The sequence below is a fragment of the Danio aesculapii genome, chromosome 23 (genome assembly GCF_903798145.1).
Source record: "Danio aesculapii chromosome 23, fDanAes4.1, whole genome shotgun sequence".
NCBI lineage: Eukaryota > Metazoa > Chordata > Actinopteri > Cypriniformes > Danionidae > Danio > Danio aesculapii.
Window position 1 is genome coordinate 44,218,125 of NC_079457.1, and position 20,279 is coordinate 44,238,403.

General features: G+C 36.6%; 2 protein-coding genes across 6 annotated transcripts in view; both read right to left on the reverse strand.

The window, feature by feature from the left end:
- Nucleotides 1–1,078: 1,078 nt before the first annotated feature.
- gp9 (glycoprotein IX (platelet)) lies at nt 1,079–6,955 on the reverse strand. 2 transcript variants are annotated; one of them, XM_056449883.1, is made up of 3 exons: nt 6,868–6,955; nt 5,860–5,990; nt 1,079–2,522 (listed from the first exon to the last, which is right to left on the reverse strand). In XM_056449883.1, exon 3 carries the CDS (start codon nt 2,519–2,521, stop codon nt 1,823–1,825), a length of 699 nt encoding a protein of 232 aa, XP_056305858.1. In that variant the 5' UTR covers nt 2,522; nt 5,860–5,990; nt 6,868–6,955; the 3' UTR covers nt 1,079–1,822. The 2 variants fall into 2 exon arrangements, with proteins under 2 accessions (XP_056305858.1, XP_056305857.1); XM_056449882.1 differs by lacking the exon at nt 5,860–5,990.
- Nucleotides 6,956–16,341: 9,386 nt separating this feature from the next.
- LOC130217701 (IQ motif and SEC7 domain-containing protein 1-like) overlaps nt 16,342–20,279 on the reverse strand; it is a 148,525-nt gene continuing 144,587 nt past the window's right edge. For all 4 annotated transcript variants that reach the window (XM_056449869.1, XM_056449871.1, XM_056449870.1 and 1 more), the window contains one exon: nt 16,342–18,448. In XM_056449869.1, the coding sequence (XP_056305844.1) occupies nt 18,435–18,448 (14 nt within the window). In that variant the 3' untranslated portion in view covers nt 16,342–18,434. The remainder of the gene's footprint in view (nt 18,449–20,279) is intronic.

A 20,279-nucleotide genomic window follows, 5' to 3' on the forward strand; every position in this document is an offset into this window, starting at 1 on the left:
TGCCACATGACAAAATACTTTAGTAATTCATAGTAAATACTGCACCATAGTGTATTAAACTGTATATATCATAGTATTTACATCAGATTGCTAATGAATGCTAAAGCATACTGTTGTATTAACATGATGTAATATAGTAATTGTAGTTAATACTGATAGCTGTAGGAAACCTTTACAGTATATGGGTCTTTTATTCATTCATTTTCCTTTGGCTTAGTTCCTTTATTCATCTGGGGTCGCCACAGCAGAATGAACCGCCAACTTATACAGCATATGTTTTACATAGCGGATGCCCTTGAAGCTGCAACCCAGTACTGGGAAACATCCATACACACCAGTTTAGTTTATGCAACTCACCTATACTGCATGTCTTTGGACTGTGGGGGAAACCGAAGCACCTGGAGGCAACCCGCACGAACAGAGAACGTGCAAGCTCCACACAGAAATGCCAACTGACCCAGCCAGGTCTCGAACCAGCGACCTTCCTGTGAGGCGACAGTGCTAACCACTGAGCCACCGTGTTGCCCCTGTCTTTTATATTTGAGCTTTTTACAATAATTATTGTTTCAAAGCAGCTTTACAAAAGGTGCACATTATTACATTACAATTAAATGAAGTTAAAGTTGTTATATACAGACATCATTATCCTGCAATTTTATTGAATATAGGTGATGTCTATGTGTACATGATTAATGAAGTGTATTTGTGTATTAAGTGTATGTGTTGTCCTGGAAGTCCTCGATGGTTGGGCTCATCTCTTCATCTATTTGTATGAGTTGTCCTCAAAGTCCTTGATGGTTGGCAGCATATGTTATATTTATTACAAGTAGATTTACCATGCAAGATTAATTCAAGTGCTTCACCTTTATTGAAACTTGATCTTTATGAAAACACTTAAAGTGATCTCATGCTAACTTTGTTTTGTAATTTTGAATGTCATTTTGTTTTGATTTTGTATTTGATTTTTATTTTGTAGTTTTATTGTTTTGCTTAGAACAACTCACACGACGGATGCTAATGTAAAGCGTACATTTTTTATGTACATTTTATTTTTCACCACAGTACACTGTCTAAAATCCACTTACTGTAGCATTTTAAATGGAGTTAACCCCAAAATGTAAATTGTCATCATTCACTCACCATTTACTTGTTTTAAACTTCCCTCCTTACAAAAGAAGATATTTTGAAGAATGTTGGAAACCTGTAAGCATTGAGAAATGATATAATAATAATAATAATAATAATAATAATAATAAATATTATTAAATAAATCCGGGGTCGCCACAGCGGAATGAACCGCCAACTTATCCAGCACGTTTACGCAGCGGATGCCCTTCCAGCTGCAACCCATCTCTGGGAAACAACCACACACACTCATTCATACACTACGGACAATTTAGCTGACCCAATTTAGCTGACCCAATTCACTTGTACCGCATGACTGTGGGGGAAACCGGAGCACCCGAAGGAAACCCACACAAACTTAGGGAGAACATGCAAACTCCACACAGAAACGCCAACTGACCCAGCCGAGGCTTAAGCCAGTGACCTTCTTGCTGTGAGGTGACAACACTACCTACTGCACCACTGCATCGCCACATATTGCATGATATAAATTTTTCCTACTATGGAAGTCAATGGTTACAGGTTTTCAGCTTTCTTCAAAATACCTCCTTTTGTCTTCAACCAAAGAATAAACTCATAAACAGTTTGAAATAAGTCTTTGATGTAAATGGCAGTCTATGTTTTACATGTCAAATAATTGTGCAAATGGAATAAAACACTATACACAAGTAAAATGATCAGTAAACAATCTTTTTTTTCATGGTACTTTAATCTTAATGTTGTGTTGCTTGTGCAGGACATCCAGTATCTGAGGCAGAATGTCCATGTTGAGTAAAGGCTTGTCCATATCATCGGTTCCTGACCCAATACTGTACCTCATCCTCATTCTGTGTTTGGGTTTGAGCGATCGAAGAGATTCTGCCTCGAATCCAGTGTGTCTCTCATCAATTCCTAGAATGAAGGTCGAGTTTCTTGCTAGCTGCACACACCACAGCAGCAAACCGATGAGAATGCAAAGCAGTGAGCATAAGACGGCATTATAAACCAATCCAGAGCATTGATTCGAGGCACAGGAAGGGAGATCAGCATCGGTCAGCTCATCGATGGACTTTTGGGCAAGTTCTGGAGGACTGGCACACGTTGGCATCACAGACACTGCTTTATTCAGCTTCAGCCATTGTCGTAAATACAGAATATGGCAGTCACAGTGGAAAGGGTTCCCGGATAAATTCACCAGCCTGGGGTTGTGGAGCATGTCCAGCTGTCCTGGAATAATGGTGGTCAGCAGGTTATTCTGCAGCAGCAGCTCTGTGATGTGGGCAGGAAGGTGAGGGATGTTCCTCAGGCCCTGCCAGCTGCAGTTTACATACACACCTTTAGAGGGCAAACTCATGCACCTGCAGGAGTCACAGCCGACGTGTGTAAAGAAGGAGCATAAAAGAAGAGAGAAGAGCATCCTGTTGGGGAGGAAAGCGTGTCGACTTTAGCACAGGATTTGAATTGTATGAATTGTAATGTAGTGAATTAATTGTACAGTTGTAAAACTTTATTATTATGGGTTTAGTTTTGTAACAAATGTAATAATGTGTTACAAAGTAAGTAGTTACTATGACTAAATTACTTTTCTGCTGAAAAACTAAGGGGTTACTGTTCAGTTTTTGGTAATTTAATATTTAATTAATTACTTAAAATATACTTGCCTTAAATAATGTACATAAATTCAACCATTTCAGACTATAGTGTAAATATGTTTAGCAGAATAATTATATTTTTTCAACTAAAGAAGATTTTTTTAAGACAACTACATCCACAGTAGAAAATGCTGCTTTCCACACAATAGCCGCGTTTCCACTATCGCGCCTAAAGCGAGCAAGCCAGAACGAGTCAAGGCCAGTCGCATTTCCACTATCACTTCCGGGGCGTAATCGGGCCAAAGCAAGGCTTCCTTGGGGCCAGCGTCCGGCCTTTTTCGGCCCGCCGAATACCTTGGGCCAAGGAGGGCCAACTGGGGCTTCGGGGCGGGGTTACGTACAAAGGCGGAGTTTTCCTGTCAGGTAAGGAGGAGACAAGATGCTTTCTTCCCTTCCATTTGTTTTGCTATCGCGCTTGATCAACTTACTAAGAAAAAGAAAAAATGGATAGCAGACAGTACTGGTCAGTTGAGGACACCAGGGCTCTTCTGAACATTTGGGCCGAGGAAAATGTTCAGAGGCAAATAGACGGCGTTTGCAGAAATGAGGACGTTATCAAGTACATCGTTGCGGTTATAATTTGAGTTTTTTGTTCCCGCTGAAGTGGGCGGGTTGTGTGACGTTTGATTTGGGGGACGTTCTGGGGGCGGTATTTGCGTGACGCGCTGCGAGCAACTAGCCCGACAGTGGAAACGCGACATGATTTCGGCCTCATTTCTCAACCTCCCGGGCTATTGGCCCGGCCTGGCCCGATTAAAGCCCTGGCTTGCACTGGCCCGATAGTGGAAATGCGGCTAATCAGTTTATGTTGGGGCGAGGAATTACGTTTATTTTTTACAAATTTAAGTGGATTGTACATAAAACAATTATGTTGCCCCCAAAAAACCCTCAAAAGTTGTTGTTTGAACAAACAGCAATGTCATTTTTTGAGTGTATGCGTAAGAATTGTTTTTGAGAAATTAGTTTATGACAATATAAGTTACCTATTTAGAAAAGCAGAGTAATTATATATACATATTTTGTTGTTATTCACATAATTAAATAATTACGATTTACCTAATGAAGGTTTTATTTGTTTAACTTTATCCAGGCTATTGAAATGTTTTAGAAATGTTTTAGTCAGTATATTTTAAGGCGTCATTAATTGAAAATGTTTTGTGTTTTGATACAAACATTCTTTAAAAAAGTAACTGTTAGGGCCCTGTCAATAAGACGCAAGACGTGTTTGGTGTGATTTGTTACTATTTTCAGACCAAGGCAACACCTAAAGATTTGCGCCACACTGTTTAAATAGCTAATCCATTTGCGCCACTTTGTGGACTCATGGGCATGCTGGTTTAGAAAGGAGGTGTGTTAAAGCGCATTGTTGGCATGTTGCTATTTTGAGGAACTAAAATAGACCACTGACCAACTGAAAGCTGGCCTAAAGTCCAGCAGGGCGCGTTAGTTATGCGCCTATGTGGGTCCAAAACGCGTACACATTGCTTAAGACACATAGGATGTACAGCAATACACAAATATCTTTACATATGAAAAAATTAAAGGATTAAAATGATACAAAAATGATTATTTTGTACATAAGTATAAAAACCACTGCCTCCATGACTTCTTCATGTTGGGTGCTTTTTTCAGTTTATTCATGACAATTTGCATTTGTATTATTATTATTAGAAGTATTATTTATTATATGCACATTTATATTTGTTTTAATAAAAACAAGTTTAGATTTGTTCACCTGTCGGGTTTTGAAGACGTATGCATCACAAATGGGGCATAAGAACAGGACGTGTGTTTGGATATAACTCATTTTTTAACCACAACTATTATTGTTCATTTATTCATTTGCTGGAAATAAGAACTGAATTTAGAAATAGTTTTGAAACGAATCTTTGTGCTTAACAAAGAAATTAAATATGTAGGCTAATAAATGCGTTATCCATGAAAGTAAAGGAGTAAAGTAAAGAGAAAGTAAAGAGACCGAATGAAGGAGGCTTATTCTTTATCCTCAGACTGCAGATGCTCTGTTTAACTTTTTTCTCACTAGTGAAACGTAAATTTTTTCAACTTACAAAGTCCGCCATGTAAACAGCAAATGCGCCATGGCGCTACAAAATTGACTCTTAAAGGGAATATGAGATGAGACTCTGATTGGTTTAATGCACGTAATGCTCAAAACATACCCATAACTCATTAAGAGAATAAGCACAAATCTGTTGCACATGCGCCGGGGCGCAGAGCAAATTTTTTTGTCCTTAAAATAGCAAAAGTGGATTCGCACAAGCCCCCTAATGCTTTTGCGCCACATGCTTTAGACTTTGTGCCTAGATCGTTACAATAGAGCCCATTAACACTCAACAGCCCATTTTGACTCTGATTTACAAAACTAACTAAAATCCTACGCTAATTTTTAAGATTTATGTGGATATTAAATCAAGTAATTCAATTACTTATCGAGTAACTAGGTTAAATTAAATTTTAAGGATGTAATTATTAAAGTAACACCCAACAATGGATGAAATTTAAGGACTCCTTAAAATATTTTTCCTTAGCGTAAACAGCCTTAAATGAAGATCTAAAGAAGCTTTGTTACTGTAATGAACCCGTTTTGGAAAGATACTTTTTATGGATGTTAAAATGATTTCTTTGTGGAACCATTGATGTCAATAAAGAACCTTTACATTGTCCTGTTTAATATAAATGCATCCCGGCATTCTCTGATTTAAACTACACTCAAAAAATGACTTTTGCTGCTTGTTCAAGCTGCTTATTTAAAATAAGCTGAAACAACACAATTCTTAAGGTTTTTTTAGGACAACTTAATTGTTATATGGTGGTTCAATCCGCTTTGGCGATTAAATAAGGGATTAAGCTGAAAGAAAAAGAATGAATGAATAATTGTTTTATATTTAATCCACTTAAACTTGTACAAATTATTAAGTTAACGTAATTAATTTATGTTGGGACAACATGAAGGAATTGTGTGAAACCCTGCATTTTTTTTTACAAACGGTTTCATATCCAGAAAAAAATATAAATAAATAAATAAATAAATAAATAAATAAATAAATAAATAAGTAAAAAGAACAACAGACACTACATTTACCTCTGTCTTTATCTTCAGATCACTTTCATTTACAAGGAACTTTCTGGCCAGGTTTTCACACAGCGTGGTAAGTAATAACTCACTTTTCACTTTCGATCCCTTTCAGCACTGTTTACTGACGTATTCTAAACCTGAATCACAAAACATTTATCTGGATGCCAAAATGAAAAACACTTTGAAATATCCATCAGTGTTCCAGTTAAACAAGCTGCCAAGTTACTTTATGAGAAATGTTCCTTCATATGTCTGGCAATATGTGCAGCGCAGGGGCAGACTTTACCAATAAGTGAGGTAAGCAGTTGCTTAGGGCCCCTGGGAATTAGGGGGCCCCGACCAATGCCAAGAAGCCTATATTAATCATGTTGCTCTTTTATAAATTTTCTATCATTTGTTATAAAATATAATCATTAAGATTTTAATGTTATTACTTCTTTTCAAAATTGGGGCCCCCATGAATAGTGGAATGTTCCTTTCATACAGCACATGCAAATATTAAAATCTAATCACAAATATGGCTAATTAACTGTACATATTATATTTAATTGTGAATTTATTCTATTTTATTTTACATTAAGAAGATAAAGGTTTATTTACAAAAAAAATAAAAAATTATAGCAAAAGAGAGTGTTTTGAGTTTCAATGCAAGGGCCCCATACCAGGAAGTGCTTAGGGCCCCCAAATTGTTAAGTCTGCCCTTGATGCAGTGTACATACACAAACAGACTGATTAAAAGTTATGTAATAGCTGTGTAGAGACAGGAAATTTGGATAAAATCTAAAACTAATTTCTAAGAAGAAGGAAAAAATCATAACAACAGACTGAGACCTTCAAGCTGATATATAACACTATCATATGTTTTTTCTTCCTTCAGCCCATATAAATAGTTTGCAACCACTTTCCTTAAAAAAAAATCAAATCAAATCCAATGAATAGTTTTTTCCAGTGTATAGTCACAATTAAGTCACTGTTTAGATGTTTAGATGTCTGTTGAATGGATGTAAGACCTACCTTTCAGTCAGCAACTGGGAATATGAAACATTTATCCCGGTTCTTGCAAATTCTGAAATAACTATACCGGCACTGTGAACTGAAAACATTTAAGTATGTCTGATAGTTTGTTTTGACCAGTCAAGCTTTAGGCACACTGCGGGTCATGTGATCATTATGGGCTGACCTGATAACACTATCTGTCAAGAGCACATTATAAACGTCCTGCCTGCTTAAAGAGCTGTACACTTACATCTGTAGAGATGAGTTACGCTGTAAAAAAAATGCTGGGCTCCACACAATCGTTTTGAGTCAGGACAACATGAAAGAATTAAGTTAACTTGTTAATTTGTACACATTTGAGTGGACTGAACATAAAACAATTAAGTAGTTGCAAGAAAAAAGAAACATCATTTTTGAGTTTATTTTAAGTCAACAGTGTCTAAATGTCCATGTTACTCATATAAGATAATTTAATACTGTTTTATAAAACACAATGGTAAGAAGACTTACAACTAAATTTGTGTGACATTTTTTTATTTGTATATACACTCTAAAAAACGTTGGGTTATTTATTTAACCCAATGGTTGAGTTAAAAATATTTGGTGCTTTGTTGGGTTATTTTAAACCTTTTATTGGGTTATTTATTTAATAACTCAACCAGTTGGGTTACAATTTCTGAATCCTGCATAACAGCTCTGTTTTAATCCCAATTTGTAGCATTTCACCGTTGATATGAGGGGCTTATTTTGAGTTTAATTATTGTGTTTTTTCTGTTTGATATAAAGACAGCCTTGGAGATCCCGCTTTGGAGATGGTGCTTGAACAACTCAGCCAGCTATCATTTCTTCACTGCCATACAGATTGTGCAGCAAGAAGGTTCGGCCCTCATACCAGGAGGCAAAACAAGAATTTGTTGATTTGTGACCTCTAGGTGCATTATTTATGACAATAAATGTTGGACTTTATTTAATTCATCTGTGTATACTTGTATTTCATTCAGTAGTTAGAGGAGGAGGAGCAACAGAGACAGAACCCTCTTGTCCTGCTGCTTTGGGATGAACTAAACTGCTCTCAGGCGTTTGTTATTGAGGGAGGAGTGCCACAAAATTCATGGATTTAAATAAAGCTTTGCCAATGTATTAAAAGCTGTGTATTTTTATTTACATATAAAGATGACTACTACTACTACTACTACTATAATTATAATAATAGTAATTTATTATTATATAGTGGTTAAGCCACAAAATAACCCAACAAATTAGTTATTTTTATAACCCAAATTGTTGGGTTAACCTTATCAACCCAATAGATTGGGTTAAAATAACCCAACAGAAGGTCGGTGCCAAATTGACCCATCTAAGGGTTACCTGTTGGGTTATTATTAACCCAACTGTTTTAAGTGTGTATGAATATATATATATATATATATATATATATATATATATATATATATATATATATATATATATATATATATATATATATATATATATATATATATATATATATATATATATATATATATGTGTGTGTGTGTGGAGAGGTAAGCATGATCGAACACCCAGTGAGGGGGAAGAGCATGCTTAGAGCCCGGCAGCTAATCAGCAGGCCGATCAGAAATAATAAATAACAGCTGTTTATTCTAGTGATTCTAGTTGGGAGAAGAAAGAGCACACGAGCACGCACACTCACGCACGCACGCATGCGCACACACACAGCTTCATGTGTGGTGGCCAGAATTTAAAATAAAGTGTACTGCTTACCTGATATTGCCGACTCTGTCTTCTTCCCATCTTACAAATGAACGTTTTATATATATATATATATATATATCCTTTAATCATTTATCTTTTTGACACAGTATTGTAATAGTTGGGGAAACTAGTGTGTGTTTAATCACTTTAAGACAAATGGATTTAGTTCTGTGTTTTCATATTCATTAAATTATATGATAGATTAATGTTGGGGGTTCATATCAAATGGTTTTCTGATTTGAAACATAATACATGTGTTTATGAATATGAATTGATCTCCTGAAAGCAGTTGTTTTGAGTTAGAGTGCCAAATGTACTCATCATATTTAAATTTTACATTGAAGGGTTCTTACAACATATTTGCCCACCGGCAACGATAATTGCCGCATAATCAAATACAATTTTCTTGATAAAATCTAAAACCTGGATAAAATAAATGCAAAACATGTCCATATAGGACACTAGTAATAAGACTACATACATGAACATTTTTAATTTGGGCACAAATGGGTTAAGGCTTGTTTGCAGGAAGAATGGGACTATGGGATCACCTGATGTCTTCAGTCCCTAAACATCTTTTAAGTGTTGTGTAAAGGAATGGCAACATTACAAAGTGTTTAATGCTTTACTCTGCCAACTTTTTTGAAATATGTTGCAAGAACCAAAAATAAACAACAACAAAAAAAAAACAATAAAAATCACAAGAAAAATGTGCTGTTGTATTGTCTGCAATGAAATTCGTCAAAATAAATTTAGAAATCGCTTCTTTTTTATTTGCGTTTTCCATACTTTTGCTGATTTGGGGTTGTAGTTTTGTGCTCAATCTACTTCAATGTCTAAAAAAATATATTAAGTTAACTTGATAGATAGGTGACACAGTAGGTAGTGCTGTCGCCTCATAGCAAGTAGGTCACTGGTTCGAGCCTCGGCTCAGTTGGCGTTTCTGTGTGGAGTTTGCATGTTCTCCCTGCATTTGCGTGGGTTTCCACCAGGTGCTCCAGCCTGATCTCATGAGAAAACGCAAGTATTTTACGTTTTGCCAGTTTAGAGTTCAGTCGTACGAAATTGTACGATTTTAAAAAGGAGGCGTGGCACCTAACCCCACCCCTAAACCCAATCGTCATTGGGGGATGATAAAATCGTACTAAATTGTTTGAATTAGATCGTACGAATTCCTACGAATTAGCCACTAAATCAAAAAGTTACGAATTGCCGTGCCGTGAGATTGTGTTGGGTGCTCCGGTTTCCCCCACAGTCCAAAGATATGTGGTACAGGTGAATTGGGTAGGCTAAATTGTCCGTAGTGTATGAGTGAATGAGTGTGTGTGTGGATGTTTCCCAGAGATGGGTTGTGGCTGGAAGAGCTTACGCTGTGTAAAAACATGCTGGATGAGTTGGCGGTTCATTCCACTGTGGCAACCCCGGATTCATAAAGGGACTAAAGCAAAAAGAAAATGAATGAATGAACTTAATAGATTTGTGTTGGGACAACATGAAGTAATTGTGTGGAACTCAGCATGTTTCACCCAGTATATTTCAATTGACCTTTTTTCCACATATAATCCAATCCCAAGAGTGAACATACAATAAAAATCACAACCGCGTATCGTCATATATTCCTTTTATTTTATGTTCTGAATTCCGTCACAGTTTGTTTTACATTGACTGTACACTGACGTAGATAACCATTACGTAAAATAAAATCTCAAATTACAAGCATTCTCTGCTCTACAACAACAACAACAACAAAAATAAAACAATGCCCTTTTCTATTTCCCATTTCTCAAAGTGTGGACAGTGAATTAGCAGCCTGTGAGGAGACGAACGTACAGACAGAAAAATGGCAACAGTCTGTTTTCAGCAGATACACACAGTAAAACAGACAGGAACGCACCTCTCATTTAAAGACAGATGTCATAATATGCAGTCAGGATACTGTACACACTATATACACAATGACTTCCTATCTTGGTCCCCTAATATTACTCCTCAAAAATGTGTTTACCATCTTTGCATGGGCTAATAATGGGACATGGTAGCTTAATGCCGGATGATTTGAATTTGCTTTCATTGCTGCAGCAACACAAACACAACAGGTCAGAATGATGAACTGCTGTGTAAAGATATACAAGCGAAAGGGCAGAAAAAACACAAGTATACAGAGAAACACAGGCGTTTATCAGCTTATGGTGGTCAAAAAAATGCATTTAGTGCAGTGTTGGGGTGTATGTTCTGTCAGAATATCTTCTAGGTTGTTAAGATTTTAGGGAGAAACAGAAATCTTTGGAAAGTGTTACCTTGTATGTAAAATAAATAGCTTTTTAAATATATAAAGTCAACATGAAACGATAGTCACAAATCCTAATCTAGAACTAATCTAGAAGGTAGATATGATTAGTTTTGGTTTCACGTTGACTTTATTCCACCAGAATAAATATTGCACTCCATATATTGTGATATGCTAAACAGAAAACCTAAAGCTTTGGTTTGGGGTCATGAAAACGTCTGAAACAAAGATCACAAATAAGATTCTCCTAGTTTTCAGCTAATAAACGAGATCAGAATGCGTCTTCACAACAATCATTGTTTTCATCTGCCTCATTTCCAGACATACATTCCTCTAAACATACAGATGCTTGCATAATATAGCAGTAAAATTCACCTGAAACAATCTCCTGGTTGTTTAAGAGTTCCAAAAAAAGAAGAAGAAGAGTATATCTTACATGATTGCACTTCGTTTTCATGGTAACACTTGTTTATTGTTAATAATAAATAAACACCCAAGAACAACATCGATAACAAATCACAGTCAAAGCCTAGCCGATCACTATGACATTCCGTTCAATGTAAAAACACTTGGATGAGAATCTCTACGCCACTATGTGATGTAATAGTAAAGATGCTTTAGCCATGATCATCATGACAAACATATTGCACTTATAAAGAAACCATAACAATCCCTAGTAGATAAAAAAATAATTCAGTTATTCCCCGGCCCTTGGAAATCCTGTGCATATGTCCAACGGAAAATCAACATATGAAATTAAAAATGTTATTTAAAAAAAGGACTCCGGCTGAAAGCATGCAAACAGATTTTTTCTCGAACACCCTTAAAATCTGTACTGTGTACTGTTCATGTGACTGTAGTGGAGCAGCTCAAAGTGCCACATGGTACTGCATTTGTGCTTCGAAATGACCTGATCTCAGATACAACGGAAGGTTTCTAGTAGCATACTTCTTTAAATAAGACCTTGGGGCTGCGTCCAAAATCGCATACTTCCATATTACTATAGTACACTGAAAACAGTATGCAAGCAGAGTAGTATGTCTGAATTCTTAGCATTAAAAAAACAGCATGTGAGAATTATCCGGATGACTACTATTTCCAGAGAGATTCTGAGGTGTGTGGCTGTGTCTGAAATCACATACTTCCAAACTATATAGTATGTTAAAACACAATATGTGAGCCGAGTATTTGTCTGAATTCTTAGTATTCAAAAAATAGTATGCGAGAAATACCCGGATGATCTACTACTTCTGGCGAGATTTTGAACTGCGTGGCTGTGTCCAAAATCGCATACCTTCTTAATATATAGTACTTTAAAAACAGTATGCGAGCTAAGTAGTATGTCCGAATTCATAGTATTTAAAATAGAGTATGCGAGAAGTAGCTGGATGACCTACTACTTTCGACGAGATTCTGAAGTGAGCAGCTTTGTTTGAAATTGCATACTTCCATACTACTATAGTACGCTAAAAACAGTATGCAAGCAGAGTAGTAGTCGGAATTCATAGTATTCGAAAAACAGCAGGTGAGAATTACCCGGATGACCTACTATTTCCAGAGAGATTCTGAAGTGTGTGGCTGTATCCAAAATCGTATACTTCCAAACTATATAGTATGTGAAAAACAATATGTGAACCAAGTAGTATGTCCAAATTCATAGTGTTCGAAAAACAGTATGCGAGAAGTAGCCAGATGACCTACTACATTCAGCGAGATTCTGAAGTGAGCAGATGAGTCTGAAATCGCATACTTCCATACTCTGTAGTAGGTAAAAAAAAACAGTATGCAAGCTGAATAGTATGTCTGAAGTCATAGGCTTTTTCCGAAATCGCATACTTCCATACTATATAGTACGTTAAAAACAGTATGAGAGCCAAGTAGTACTGTATGTCTTAATTCCTAGTAATCGACAAACAGTATGCAAGAAGAAGAACTATTTCCGGCAATATTCTGAAGCACACAGCTGTGTCTGAACTCGCAAAAACAATATGAGAGCCAAGTATTTGTCCGAATTCAAAGTATTTGAAACACAGTATGTGAGAAGTACTCAGATGACCTACTATTTCTGGCAAGATTCTGAAGTACGTGGCTGTGTCCAAAAACATATACTTCCATACAGTATAGTATGTTAAATACAGTATGCGTGCCAAGTATTTGTCCGAATGCAAAGTATTTGAAACGAGAAGAACTTGGATGACCTACTACTTCTGGCAAGATTCTGAAGTGCACGGCTGTGTTCTAAATCATATACTTATTTTATAGTATGTTAAAAACCAGTATGTGAACCAAGCAATATGTCCGAATTCATAGTACTTGAAACAAGATGCAAGATGTACCCGGATAATCTACTACTTCTGGCAAGATTCTGAAGTGCATGGCTATGTCCGAAAATGCATACTTCCATACTATATAGTACGTTAAAAACAGTATGTTTCAAAGTAGTACTGCATGTCTGAATTCATAATATTCGAAAAACAGTATGCAAGAAGTAGCCAGATAACCTACTAATTCTGGCGATATTCTGAAGTGCACGACTGTGTCTGAAATCGCATACTTCCATACTCCATAGTATGTTAAAAAAAAAGTTGTGAGCTGAATATGTCTGAATTCATAGGCATTGTTCAAAATCGCATACTTCCATACTATATAGTACCTTAAAAACAAAATGAGAGCCAAGTATTTGTCCGAATTCAAAGTATTTGAAACACAGTATGCGAGAAGAACTTGGATGACCTACTATTTCTGGCAAGATTCTAAAGTGCACGGCTGTGTCATAAATCATATACTTACATAATGTATAGTACGTTAAAAACAGTATGTTAACCAAGTAGTACTGCATTTCTGAATTCATAGTATTCGGAAAACAGTCTGCGAGAAGTAGCCAGATAACCTACTATTTCTGGCGATATTGTGAAGTGCCCGTCTGTGTCTGAAATTGCATACTTCCATACTATATAGTAAATTCAAAAACAGTATGAGAGCCAAGTATTTGTCCGAATTCAAAGTATTTGAAACACAGTATGCGAGAAGAACTTGGATGACCTACTACTTCTGGCAAGATTCTGAAGTGCACGGCTGTGTCCTAAATCGTATACTTACATAATGTATAGTATGTTAAAAAACAATATGTAGACCAAGTAGTATGTCCGAATTCATAGTATTCGAAAAACAGTACGCGAGAAGTAGCCAGATGACCTACTATTTTCGACGAGATTCTGAAGTGCACATCCAATCGTCAATATGAATGTAGTTCAATTCAGTATCTTCTCGAGTAGTAGGCGATTTTGGATGCAGCCCTTCACTCAAACTGACCGAGATACAGTTTTTTTTTAATGTCTGAATACATTTTTACAGTGTTCTATAACATCGCTTTTTTGATTACAATGGTTTGAGTTACACTACTGTACAACTATACTACACACGAAACATTGAGCTGATGGGTGCAAGGGTCATTGGCACGTTCATTTATGATCAAGACAACATATAAATCTGTCATCTACAACAAATACAGTGTTAGAACATCTACTCTGTCATTCTGCCAGGCTGAGTGAACGTCTCTCTCAAAAACACACGCAACCTGATAAAACCTCTTCGAGAAGGCCAAGTAACAATTTAAGAAACAAAAAAGGAACCATATTTTGCATAAAGGCAACCAAAGGAGTTTTTACAGATGGTTAAATGAAGCACCAATAAGAATCCACACCGTAGAATATAGCACACTGCTCGAATACTTGAATAAATAAATAAACAAATAAAATAAAAATTATAAATAATATTTTAATAGTGTTTTCAAGACTCTTCTTTACAGCTTAAAGCAGGCATGTCCAAGCTCGGTCCTGGAGGGCCGGTGTCCTGCAAAGTTTAGTTCCAACCCCAATCAGACACACCTGGGCTAGCTAATCAAGCACTTACTAGGCTTTCTAGAAACATCCGTGCAGGTGTGTTGAGGCAAGTTGGAGCTAAAATCTGCAGGACACCGGCCCTCCAGGACCGAGTTTGGACACCCCTGGCTTAAAGTGAAATTTCAAGAGTTCACACTTAGATATTGTTTGACAACTGTTAGCAGGTTTGGCATGCTGTCCCGGGAGAGAACCCTGAGCTCGGAGAGGCTCCCGCCTGGTCCATAGAGCATGTGAGGGGAGTACGAGATCAGGTGGTTCTCGAGAGCTCCCTGTGGTAAAGGAGGACAGGAGGAGAAGGGGTGGATGGGGGGTTTCTTCAGAAAACGATAATAAGAGAGTAGTTCTAGCTAGGCTACTTATAGTGCGTTGGGATTAATCTGATTGGCTAACTAATGAATGTAGATGGGTGGCCAGCTGCAGTCAATCATATCACGTGCTCCTCTCGAAATTAGTTTGTGAAACTTCACTTAAAGGCTTAACTAGGTTAATTAGGTTAACTAGGCAATATAGGCTAATTAGGCTAGTTATTGTATAACGATGGTTTGTTCTGTAGGCTATCAAAAAATATATAGCTTAAAGGGGCTCATAATTTTGACCTCAATAACTGATTTTATTCTAGCCGAAGTAAAACAAATAAGACTTTCTCCAGAAGAAAAAATATTATCAGACATACTGTGAAAATTTTCTTGCTCTGTCGTTTAAGAAATATTTGAAAAAAACAATTTTAAATTTAAAGGGGGTCAAATAATTTTGATTGCAACTGTAACCAAAGCACGCACTTAGTAAATCAGTAAAAATGACTAATTTGCTAACAAATTGGCATGTGATGTCACAGGGATATGGGCATGTGCATATACACTGCCTGCAGAGCATAGGCTCCGCCCACTGGCATTCAGTTTCCTCATAGCTAGGCCCACACGGAATCTGCGCGGGTAGAATTCCGCAGATTTTCCACAGATTTTTAGCCCATAATTAATTCTGTTTATTGACTTGAGTAAATGTGTGTAAATTTATATTTATAAAGTTTTTTAATTAATTACAGTAATATTATTGACTAATATAAAAATGTTCATCTGATTTGTGTATAATGCAGTCTGTACAGTAATATTTTCTGTCTTTTAGTAGATATATTCTATGAGAGACTTGCTTTGTTTACTAAATAAAGTGAATGTAATTGGATTTGCGTTTTAAACATTAAATAAAAGTTAAAAAGGGTATTACTTTTTATTTCACGTATTAAGGTTTTAGTTATGACACTCCCAAAATAATTCCACAGAAATCTGCAGATTTTTACCAAAATTCTGCGCAGAAATAGCAAAAAATGTCAGCAGATTCCGTCTGGCCCTGCTTATAGCTGTGCTAGATCTGACAGCAGCTGCATTTAAAAAAATAAGCAAATTTCATTATGCTTTGTTTGTGAATGATGCTTTTATATGGATATATGGATGTTGTCAAAGCACTTGACTTCAGCTATTTACAATACAATTTCCATTTACTGACAAGCTTTAAAAGTCGTTTATAAGCTTTAAAAGTCGTAAAATGACGTTTTTTAAATGTTAGCTTCAGTCTGATATTTTTTAAGGATATCTATAAGCTAGTCTGCTCTGAAACAGTGACAAAATTAGCATTTAGAAAATATAAAACTGATATAAACATCTAAAGCTCGCAGTTTGTCACTTCCGTCTAAATGGATCACCGTTTTTTTCATACTTCAGCTTTTCATCAAATCTTGACCCACCCTCTTCAAGACGCTTCTCATTTGCTTTTCATTTGATGCGCTTGATCTCAATCCCTCTCACTGGCAGACTGATGATAAAAACGAATCGCTATTGGCTGTTTTTTACAAAGGGGTTTGTCCCACCCACTCTTCATTTTTCATTTGAGATTACGTCAAACGTTAAATAAAAAATGCACGGTGGTCGAGAGAGCTTAACGTGAAAACGTGCAATTACAAAAAACGGCAACAAATTGAGAAAAAAAATCTTCATCGGTTTGACAGCACACCTGCAGCAAATCGTTAAAACGCGAACACATTTAAAAAAAAAACGTGCTGCATTTTAACTCAGCGCAAACATTAATAAAACATGCTGCATTTTCTCACAACGCGGCAAAAATGTTTTTAGGTTATGCTGATTCAGGCTAATAAATACTAAAGAAATGGGAATCGGGATATTAAAAATAAACAAACAAAAAACTCACCTTTCAAAGATCACCTATGACTTCACTGAGAGGCAGCGTCCGCCACGTTTTTGGGTCCCCTTAAAACATTCTCGTTGTGTTCTGTTTGTTTTTGTGTTGTGTGAAAATGCAGCACATTTTTTTAATTGTGTATGCATTGTGAGGATTTGCAGCACGTGTGCTGTCAAACGGATGAAGATCTTTTCCTATTTTGCTGGTGTTTTTCATAATAGCATGTGTTTTCTTAAATAGGTTATATGCGGAAGTATGCGGAAGTACTTTTAATTTGTCAGTAACCTGGGTCAATCGCTTCCGGTGAACTGTATGCCATTACAAAATCAGCGCATTTAAGGTCTGTTTTCTTTAAAAATCAACAATCTTCACTTCCTGATGACTATCCAATATAAAGTGGGTCTCAGAATGTACAAGAAGCACTGCGTTAAATTACATTTTTCCCTGCCATGTCTTTACAATATGAACATTTATTTTACCCCAGTATATTCAATGGAGCTTCTGCGCTAGCCTGCTAATCCTGCGTGTAAACGGCTTTTCATCTCGTTTTCGCTTGAGCAACTAAATGAATGCCAAATTTACCTGATTGTATTTGAATTACATTACAACATCGATGCTGTAAACCGTATAAAATGGAAAAAGGTCACATTAACCGTTCACCGGAAGTTTATCAGTATGGGAAGAAACACTAGCTCTGCATATACCCTATTGAAGCATGTTAAGCTCTCTCGGCCACCGTACATGCCCTTAAAACAGACCTTTCCATAAACAAAGATGGTCAGAATAAGGGTTGAAAATAAATAGTAATAATATAAATTCCAAAATGCATTACCGCGGTAAAAATGTGCCATGAAAATGCCACTACGCAGTATATCTTAACAGTCCTTGATTTTCTTTATGCAAAATATACAGAATTTAATCTAATCTTGTGACATTCACCCACAGGCAGAATGCTGAAAGTACGAGAGACATCAAACACAGATGCTGTTTTTTTGCACATGCATCGCTCCTGCTCTTCCCGGGATTGGCTGGTTTTTGCTCAAGGTGTGCTTGTTTAAAATTCAGCTCACACTAGCGTGCTGATGGCGCAGTGTCTGTGTTTGGAGATGGTGCGCTGTTCACTGTGCTGTCTGAACTGGGCCAGATGGTTCCTGCGCAGTGCGTGCGAAAGCTGTTTGAAGAGAAACAGGCCATGTTGGCTGCGCGAGGCTGCGCAGGGGCTCTGGAGGAAGTGACATCGCTGTGAGGGCTGGGCGGTGTGGTGCAGGTTGAATGGATGTGGAGTGTGGGATATGAGGGTGGGATAGGGAGGGCAGCCCAAGACTTACGGATTGACCAGAGAGCTGCCAAAAAGCGGCCCAAGGAGAGAAAAAGTGTCTGGAACGCTGCTGCGTCTGTCAGGAAGCAAACGCTGCCGGAAGGAAGTTTCTCTGTGCTGGAGTGGAAAACCGCTAGAGATGGAGTCCTGTGTGGAGAGAGAGAGAGAAACACGGACCAAAGATCAGCAACAGTTAAAGTTATTCATTATTCATGAGTTACATTTAGAACTCATCTAACTCAGTTTCATTACGAAATGCAGCAGCCAGAGTTTGAATGAAACTGAAGAAATAAGAACATAATAGACCAGCGTTAAAGAGGTGTCCAGAGTGTGTTGTTAAGGCTTGGTTGTGTTTATAAGATGTAAATCAATGTGTTCAATGCTTCATTTGTAGAAAATCAGGTTATTTTTTCACATATCTTACTTTGATTATATACAGCTAACATGAAAACTACATATTTCCTAGTTCCTCCGAAGAGGCTCTGATTGGTCAGCTAACATAATGAGCTGTGATTCGTGGATCGGCTCACATCACCAGGAAAAGCGTCACGCCTGCACAAGTGCTTTGCCTCTACTGTGTAAACACTGTCAGTTAGACTAGCTGTTAGCCGTATGAGTCTGATCCTGAATCAGACAGAAAATGACCATTTGAATTTAAAAGAATTGAAAATCTGACATGTGTCTTTCACATATATTCAGATTAAGCATGTGTAAGTAAAATGAAGCGTTCACATATCTTTTGCGAGTTCGTTATTTAAGATGTAGAACGCATGTAAAGCAGCTGCATAGAGAGACACTGCAGCGCTGCTGAAGATTGTCGGTGTTTACAGGGGTTTGATGGATAAATATGAATTTGTAGCTAAATTGTTAACGGTGCCAAACAGCATTTCCCATTGTTTACATCATTGTTTATGTCCTTGCTACAACATACCATTAACGCTAGAAACTATGCATGTAATAGATCAATTTTAACAAATAATACAGGTTGTGGCTCACAATCCACAGCTTCTTCTATAATAATTGGAGCTGCTCCTTCTTTGAGGAGGTTTTAGCTGAATCCAGCACTGAACTGCAAGAGATTCTTGAGGCTGTCCTTTGTCAAATGCTAGCTATATCTTTTTATAATTCTCTGGAACATAATTTAAATTAAATTGTGAGCACTTCTCTCTTTGTGTCGTGTTCATTAGTGATCTCACTAGCCCAGATATATTTTTTGTAGTCCCCAAACTTCGTTTATTGCAGGCGTTGCTAAGGTCACTTTGTAAAAGCCAATGTCTTCCTTTGCATTGAACTTTGAGATTTCTATATCCTGTAAATCTTAGGTCCTTTATTGTTAACAAAGAATAAAGTAAAGGATTTTGTTTTGATCTTGTATTTGTTTTATTCATCTTTTTGAATGGATTTATTAGATTAATAAAAGTGTATTTTCTTCCTAAGTGGACATTGGCTTCATTAATTATTCCTCGAAAGACATTACAAAACTCTAACTTAGGGTATTAAATGAAGGCATCCAGCACAGTTGGTATGTATGCATGTACAGTGTGCATGTATACACTGTACACGTGTATGTACTGTACTGTGTATATATATGTGCACATTTATGAATTCATATGAGTATATATTTGTAGTTTACTTTGTTTCAGTTGTATCTGTTTTTTATATTTTACCTGATATTGGTGTTGTTTTTTATGATTTGTTTATGTTTGTAAAGCGCTTTGAGCGCTTCAGAAATTCACCGTCGAATTTGAATAAATAATAATATAAAATAATAATTCAAAATAATATAATATACAAAACACAGCAGTTTGAGCAATCCATTAGCATTAGATAAGTTAACGTTAGCTATCCGCGGTTCATAACATGCTGCGATATTCACTTAATGTTAACTAGCAGGCTATCATAAAGGCTGTGTCATGCTGAATAGTGTTTTTGACCCATCATATATATATATATATATATATATATATATATATATATA